At 47.3% G+C, this 8469-nt stretch overlaps 1 protein-coding gene across 2 annotated transcripts in view; it reads left to right on the plus strand.

The window, feature by feature from the left end:
• Zfp831 (zinc finger protein 831) overlaps positions 1-7857 on the plus strand; it is a 101875-nt gene extending 94018 nt beyond the window's left edge. Inside the window, exons 6-8 of one of the 2 annotated variants that reach the window (XM_087645566.1) lie at positions 794-951; positions 2140-6600; positions 6717-7857. In XM_087645566.1, coding sequence (XP_087501692.1) covers positions 794-951; positions 2140-2946 — 965 coding nt within the window. In that variant the 3' untranslated portion in view covers positions 2947-6600; positions 6717-7857. 2 annotated transcript variants of the gene reach the window in all.
• The last annotated feature ends 612 nt before the right edge of the window (positions 7858-8469 follow it).

Raw genomic sequence — 8469 nt, forward strand, 5'->3', positions numbered from 1 at the left:
CAGGGTTGCCAGCTTTCCTCATAAGCAGAGAGGATTGAGGTTTTCAAACCCCCACATCCCATGCTTGTGTAACTTTCATCAAAACAAGAACAGATTTGATGGTTTGTCTTTCCAGGGATCCAGGCATTCCGGAACTCTCCCTCCACCCTCCCCAAGTTATCTCATACTGCAGTCTCACTTCTTGGGAAGGACTATCCTGCTGTTCTTTTGGCTGGATTGTTGGTCCTTGTGAGGAAACGGAGGCTCGAGCAGTGCGGGGGGGGGGGTGCAGGGGGAGCAGGTGGGAGAGGCTAGTCTGTTTCTTCCTTTTCCACGGGGAGACAGCTGCCACAGTTAAATGACAGTGTCCTAGGTACCCGCCTCACCCCCTGCTGCTTGGCACTCTGGTGGAGAGCTGGTCACCAAGGATCCCAGGTCTAGTGAGTTCCCTAATCTTGCCACCTGGCTCCAGGAATGGGGACTCAAAGTGATATAAAATTAACCCAAAGGAACCTGGGTGGAGGATGACTCTGTAACAGTAGTAGACACCATGGGGGGGCATTATTTACAATGTATGTGGTTATGGAGTCTTCGACTTAGGGCTAGTTTCCACCATTTCTTTCCTTGCAGGAAGCGGAGACAACTCATTTGGATGGCTATGAGTTGGCTGGAGGTAGTCAGGGTGCGGTGCGCTCCATGTAAGCGGAGGCTCATGGAGTTGAGGGTGGTTGTGGAGACTCAGACAGCCTCTGTGTCCTTCTTGCCTCTCTTCCCGAGTCTAGGTGTATGGTAACAAACACATTCCCTCTTGCAGGTCTAAACGTACAAGGAGAGCCATCTTGTGCCAGCAAAGACTTGTCTGTTGATCGTAGGAACAAAGACGGGAAAGGTGACTGTAGTCAGACTTCAGGACCCACGTCTCCTGCTACAAACTCAAAAACCATCTTGGAGACAGACAAATCAACTCTAAAGGTAGGAACCACCGTTCTAAGCCACTGCCATCTATCTGTCCTCTAGACTTACGTCTTTATTCCTATATTGCTGCCATGTGGTAAATACCTTGGTCTCCTTCTAGGATTCGCCAGAACCCTAAGATCAGGCCAAAACATTCCTAAACATTTTACACTGAAAAATTAACCAACTTTGCAGCTGTGGGGTCAGCTCAGTAAGTAAATGACGTGCTGTGCAAGTGTGAGGACATGAGTTCAAATCCCAGAGCCTTTATTAAAGCAATCAGAGCCCATATCAAAGCTGGATATATATTCGAGAGCCTGTAACCTTAGCACTCCTACAGGGATATGGGAAATGGAGACGGGAAAACCTCTAAAAGCTCTTGAGATAGCTAGCCTGGTCTGTGCAGAGGAAAAGAAGCTGTGGCCAAGGTGGAAGGTCGACTCACACCCAATGCTAGCCTATGACTTTGATGTGTCCCATGGACAATCCACTGACTTTGGTTGTGGAAACTTTGGGACGCTTTCTTGAAAACCTCAAGTCTGTGTGATTAATCCCCACAGAAGAAGATGCTACCAAACTTCAGACGTTTCTGCAATGTAAAAATCACTCTGGGCAGAACACGTTGGAACAACACGCCCACTTTACCAGTTCTGCTGGCTGGAGACAGGAAGTGTGGGACAAGCCTTCAGAGCCACATAAGATCACACAGTGACCTGTTTTGTATCAACCAAGAGCTTGGCTGGGGTCAATGTGCTGATTAGTTATTAATGGAAACTTATTTTTTTATTATTATTAACTTGAGTATTTCTTATATACATTTCGAGTGTTATTCCCTTTCCCGGTTTCCGGGCAAACATCCCCCTAATCCCTCCCCCTCCCCTTCTTTATGGGTGTTCCCCTCCCCAGCCTCCCCCCATTGCCACCCTCCCCCCAACAATCTAGTTCACTGGGGGTTCAGTCTTAGCAGGACCCAGGGCTTCCCCTTCCACTGGTGCTCTTACTAGGATATTCATTGCTACCTATGAGGTCAGAGTCCACGGTCAGTCCAATGGAAACTTATTGAGGGAACCTATTGATGTCTGTGCTCAGGAAAGATGCATCAAGACCTCAAGACCTTGCATTCATGGCGGACTGTGTTTCTGACCACAGTTTTCTTTATAGCAATTATCCCTTTCCCTATTTCTTTTCCCTTGTGTTTTGTTGTAGGATATTTCTCCAGCTGCTGGTGAGCGCCATGACTGTTCTCAGGAGAAGGAGCATGCTGATGGGTTTGGACTATCTCTGCAATCTAATATGCTCTTGGCAGGGTTTCAGGAAGATCTGCCTCAGGGCAAAGGTCTTGGTGTTGAACCTCCAGGAGCTCAGCTGCTATCTTCCCAGGATCAAGTCTCCATAGTTCCCAACTTGAGCTTCTCCTCAGATGTTCCACAGCTGCCTTCTTCCTTTAGATCTAAAGGAATATTTCCCCACCATGACATTGCTACCTCTGTGGCCGCTATTTATGTTTCTGAGGGGATAGGAACAGGGCACAAAACACTGGGGCCTCACGGTACAGAGTCCTGTGCAGAGGAGCCTCTGGCACGAAACTCCCCAGACAGAAGAGCCACACCAGATAGCATACCACAGGTGCTCCTGCCAGGGAGGCCTTCGCCTGGTAAGCAATCACCTGGGAAAACTCTAGAAATACAACCTTCAGTACCGAATTCAGTCGGTTCACACCAGGAGGAAGCAAGAGCCCAGGCAGATTTTCCTTTATGGGGCCAATACGGATGTGGGGATCTGACCATCCAGGGTGCTGCTTCAGGAAGCGAGAGTGGGACTTGTCAAGCTGAAGGGTTAATTACCCCCAAGACTGTCACAGCTCCTTCTAACCAAGGACAACCCTCGGAAGTCCCGGAAGCCCGTTTGAGATCCATCCGAAAGAGGAGTTTGGAAGGAATGAGGAAGCAGACACGGGTGGAGCTCAGCGACACCAGCAGTGATGACGAAGACAGACTGGTCATCGAGATATGATGTGCTTCCAGAGAAAGATGGTGGCAATGGACAAGGCCTGGGGATCTTCTGGGGTGAACATTACCAAGTGTCATGGGCACTGAACTTTATTTATAAAACATCTAGAGACTAGGAAAGCCATCTATGATTTCTTCAAGCCAACTCTAACCAACACCGTGCCCAGGTCCAGCCATACCTTTCTTTAGCTTCTCTTAGGCAGACCTTGGACTCTTCTACGTCCATCTAGAAGAGTCAAAATGACCAAGAAGGGCCATTGCAAGAGAATCTGAAGTGCACAGCACAACTTGGTGCTGTAATCTTCATTGCCTCATACAGTACAAGGTCACTAATCAGAAGAGCCATATGGGACTTTGTTCCTGATCAGTGAGCCCCCACAGGGTCAACACACCTGACATCACCACCACTAAGAGTGGCAAACACATCCGGGGTCATTTGAGTAGCTTGAGGGGGAAGGATGGGGTTTGAGCTGGGCACCAAGATGGCCCCATGCACTTTGGAGACTAACTCCATTCAAAAACTGGTCAGGGCCAGCCATCCTCTTAACGAGTACTGTAAATATATATCACAATGCCTACGGTCGTTTCATATGTGGCACAAATGGTTGATACTTGTTTCTGGTCCAATAACACAAGCACGCGTGTTCCTTGTACCTGGTGCCTTTTCTGTGAGAACTCCCCAAAGCCTTGGGTTGTTTTTTTTTTCTATTCTATTTTTTAGGTCTTGCAAAGGAACATTGCATTAAGTTAGTGAAGTAGTCACTGTAGTGAGTCATTTTTATTTTTGAGGGGAGAACTCGCATATTTTCCTCTGATTCTTTTTGTCATACTGGGCTCTGAGCAATTTCAATTAGTGGGTTACATTTTAGTAATCTGTGCAGCCTGAATTGATGAGGCCCATGCCTCGTGATGGAGCCGTTCTGACTTCCTCTAGAAGCTTCTATGGCACAAAACTAATTGGAGTTTTGACGCTGTCTTACATCTTGGTAATTTTATTTTGGAGGCTTAGTGTTACTTTGCTGTCAAATTAAATCAGCCTTTGTATTGTGAATCTCAGAACAGCACAGATCAAATTCCCCAGCATTCCAAGCCAGTGTGCCTCTGTGCGGAGGCAAGGTCTGCGTCAGCCAGCCCACTACGCAGGCCTCAGGTTCCCAGCCACCCTCTCCTTCCCGTTAAATGGGAGAGGGAAACTTCAAGAAGTTTACACTGCTCAGTCCTCTACGATTTTCTATTTGCCGTGGTATGATTTTGTACAATTTGTGATTTCTAGCAGAACTGTTGGCTTAACGCCGAGGTAGTGGTGGTCACGTGACATCTCGTGCCCCCAAGCAAGGCAGCCAGAAGCACCGGCCTCACACGCGCACGCGCAAACATACTTCTAAAAGTCCTTATCTGTGAAGAAGTATGGTCCGTTTTCAAATATTTTCACGTGACCCTTCCAGTTTTGCTGCTATTCACAGAGAACTTCAAATGCAAGAACAGCTTCTCATTATTTAGTGTATGTCTGTGGTCGTCACACATGTTCAGAAATATCTCATCAATCAAATCCCAGCCAACGGCACAGAGGAGCTGAAAAGAGTTAGATATCACCTCTTTATGCTGCTGTTGCTCCTCCTCCTCCCTCCTCCTCTTCCTCATCCTCCTCTTCCTCCTCCTCCCATTCTTCCTTTTCCTCTTCTTTTTCCTCCTTCTTATTCTAATTACTTTTATTTTTTTACAGTCTAGTCATTATCCCCCTTCAGGTCTGCACCCCCCCCAACCAGTTCCTCATCCCATTTTTCCTCCCCCTTGTCTCCAAAAGGATGTCCTCACCCCCCACCCCTCCCCACAACCTTCACCCTCTACCCCCAACTCCACCCCACCCCACCTCCTGCCAGGTATCCCCACTTCTTGGGGCCTTCTCTCACTGAGGCCAGACCAGGCAGTCCTCTGCTGTATATATGTGTGTTAGGAGCTTGTTGCAGACATGTGATTGGCTGCCCTTTGGATGACCCGTGCCTGAGAAAGGCACTGGAGGAAGATAGCAGAGCCCCGTTGAATGGCTGTCCCTATGCGTGAGGCATGTTGAGACCCAGACGGGGAGCTGAGTGCATCCGTGGGACTGGATCCTGGAGTGGCTGATAGAGAAAGCATGGTCTCTTTTACCTCTGTGTCCCCCACAGAAAACATTGCCCCTGAGAAGTCAGGTAAGACGCCGAAGAACATTCTGGGGAGCTGATGCACAAATACGGTTAGGATACTACTGCTGTGTGGTATGTGAGTTGAGGGAAGGGTCATCTTATACACCTCGCTGAAATCCCTCATTTGGGGTGCAGTTACCCACCTTATAAATCAGAATTTATAGAACAAACACCGTAACCCTGAGCGGAGGAGACCATGTATGAAGGTGGTGCTGACTCCTGTGTCTTAGGAGGTACCGGGCAGCAGGGCAGGACCACCTTCTGGTGGTTCTCAACCTGTGGGTCATGACCCCTGTGGAGGTCAAATGATCCTTTCAAAGGAGTCGCCTAAGACTGTTTACAGTCTGATTCATAACTGTATCGAAATTATGGTAATGAAGTAGCAACGAAAATAATTTTACGGTCAGAGGTCATCACAACACGAGAAACCACATTAAAGGGTCCCGGCATTAGGGAGGTTGAGAACCGTTGTCCTAGATCCTTATTTCCAGAGGAAAACTGAGTCTAAGAGGGTCACTGGGCCCACGTCATAATCATAGTTCCCAAAAGCTCACCAGGAACTCTGCCTCTTCTGAGCCACCTTAGCTGGCTGCCGCCCCCAAGGCTGGATCCCATGTAGCAGAATATCGATCCCATCTCTTTAAACCCTCCTATCTTTTACAAAGCCAGGGAACTTGCCAGACCCACGCGTTCACCTGCTCACACAGTGCCAGTCTTCCCAGGGGTCATTTACTTTAAATCAACACGGTTTTGTGAACCCTGTATTTCAATATAATTTTTAAAAAGTCGAACACTTATTGTAAATGACCTAGGTTGGAGCTCGCTGCTGAGAAACATCCTAAAGTAAAATTTTTTGCGGGGTGCGGGGGTTGGTTTGGTTTTAATGGGGAGCCCTTTTGATAATGTACCAAACAGTTACTGATTTTTATAAGTCTAATTTTCTTAGGGCAAAATACAATTATAAGAAAATTACAAGAAAACTTTCACCCATAAAACCCCAAACTCGGCTCAGGTTATTAAAATAAAATTCCAGTATCAGCAGCCGACTGTTGCTGTGGCTTGACAAGAGTACAAGTTGGGCAACCACACGATGGATCAGGAAACACATCCATTTTTTGGCGTTGGAGATATAGCTCAGTGGTCTAGTGCTTGCCTGGCATGCATGAAGCTCAGGATTCAGTCCCCAGCACTGCACGTAAGAAGCATGTTAGGACAAGGCCAGCTCACTGTTAGCCAGCGCTGTTACTCTTCTGTATCTTCATGCCTAAGTCCTGAGTAAGTGGTGCCTTCACTTCCTCCATGGAGATGAGCACCAGGGCTGCCAGCATGGACTGAGAGAAAGAGGGCTTTGGATTCTTTGCACTGTGAGTGCCACTGCTCATGGTGTCTGATGCTGGCTACCGACTGTCCTGAACATTGTGCCTGGCCACATTTGGAGATGCGTGAGAGGAACAGGGTCTCACCTCTCCCCTTGGCTAACTCTTTTTTGTTGTTGTTGTTGTTCTTTTTTTTGGAGCTGGGGACTGAACCCAGGGCCTTGTGCTTCTTAGGCAAGCGCTCTACCACTGAGCTAAATCCCCAACCCCTTGGCTAACTCTTAAAGCTTTGTGAGTTCCCTTGGCCAGTCTGACCCTCCTTGTTGTGAGGTGCTGTGGGAACTGCTTTTCCCTCCCTTAGGACTAAGCTTGGCACCTTAGAGGAAGCTAAGTGGTGCACAGCTCTCAGCCTGTGATGTATTTGCAGGGTAGTGGAGGGGGGAGTGCCGAGAGAGCTAGGGAGGGAGAGGTGGGGGAGGGGGAGAGAGGTAGAAGAGGGAAAGAAAGAGAAGGATGGGTGAGAAAGAGAGAGGTTGGGGAGGGAAAGAGGGACTGAAAAGGGAGGAGGAATGAGGGGAGGGGGGGAGAGAAGGAAGAGAGATAAACAGATAGACAGATCTTCTGGATTCTAACAAAACTGTAGCTGACGACTTGGAGAATAACTTAGAAGAGACTGGAACTTCCCTTTTCTAAATGCTACCTTATAAAGCTGGGATCTGAAGTCTTAGTCTTGCACCAGTACAGTGTGAACACTGTCCTCAGCATGGAAGATAAAGAATTCCCAGTTTCATGCCAAAACTATATCTCGGCATTCATGTCCATTCCTCAATAGTCATTTCTCTCCCAGCACAGGAATTTGCATTTTGCACAAAATTTACCTGGAACAGCAGATTTTTAGAGTTACAGGATGTGGGGCTGCTCAGATCCCTAGCAGGGGGGTGGGGATTGGCCCACCTGGCTCGGAACTATCAAATTCCTACAACTGCAATATGGGGGTCTGTGTGTTTTTCTCTACTCCAGTTAGATCCCAGTTCAAGAAGCATTGGCTTTGGAAACACTACATTTGTCTGTCTCTTTCAAAACTCATCACATACAGGTGTCAGGATGTAGAAAGGTGTTGAGCGCTAAACTTCAACCCTTGTGTGCGTCTTCTCCACACTTGGCACGGATGTGGTAATGGCACAGTGTGGTCTGAAGGGTCACAGGAACATGTGTCACCACGGGGAGAAGAGGAGTCAGGAAAAATCAGACCTGGCCGCTGGGAGCACCGGAGAGTGGCTCACTTGCTTTCCGTGCACAGACAATCCCCTTGTTCATGGTGGGAGAACACTTGGCTTTTTGGTGATGAATATCCCACACTTCTTTCTGTGGTTAAATTAGTTTGTTTTGATAAAAATAAAACTTAAAAAGTGAAAACATCTTGTGTGATTTATTAACTTTAGCCCAAACCACCCACCACAAGCAGTGTCTTCCTGTAAAACTTCACTTCTGATTATTTCCAAACCGTTAACCAGACACTATGTCAGCCATGTTGGAATTCCAGCCAATGAAAGGATACACGATAGCAAACTGCCCTGTCTTCTTGTGCTATTGTTTCCTCCCAGTGCCTACCTTAATTCATAGTTTCTAACTTAGAAAAACACCTTTTAAAATTCTTAAATGTAGCTAAACTTTAAAACCGTATCAGAGTACTTAATATCCACAGTGCAATCATCCAAAACCCCCTGTTGGGATGATGTTTCTTGAAAGTTTAATGTTATTCATCAAGAAAGGAAACATTTATGCATCCAAACCATACCTCCTTTGAAGACAGCTTGTGTGTTTGTTGCAAGGATAAGGCAACAGATTTTCCAACCCAGCACAGTGTTACCCTTCTATACACACAGCCTCAGGGAGTCAGAGGGTCCGATGCTTCCTTTGGAAGAAGCATTGTGAGTGGGGCCTTGGAACCTGTGCTCTGTCTGATGGCTTGTGATGGCTTAGTCCTTAGCTCCTCACACTGTAGCTGTAAGAGATTAGCCCATTCAT

This window comes from Rattus norvegicus, chromosome 3, assembly GCF_021556685.1.
Source record: "Rattus norvegicus strain SHRSP/BbbUtx chromosome 3, alternate assembly SHRSP_T2T, whole genome shotgun sequence".
Taxonomy (NCBI): domain Eukaryota; kingdom Metazoa; phylum Chordata; class Mammalia; order Rodentia; family Muridae; genus Rattus; species Rattus norvegicus.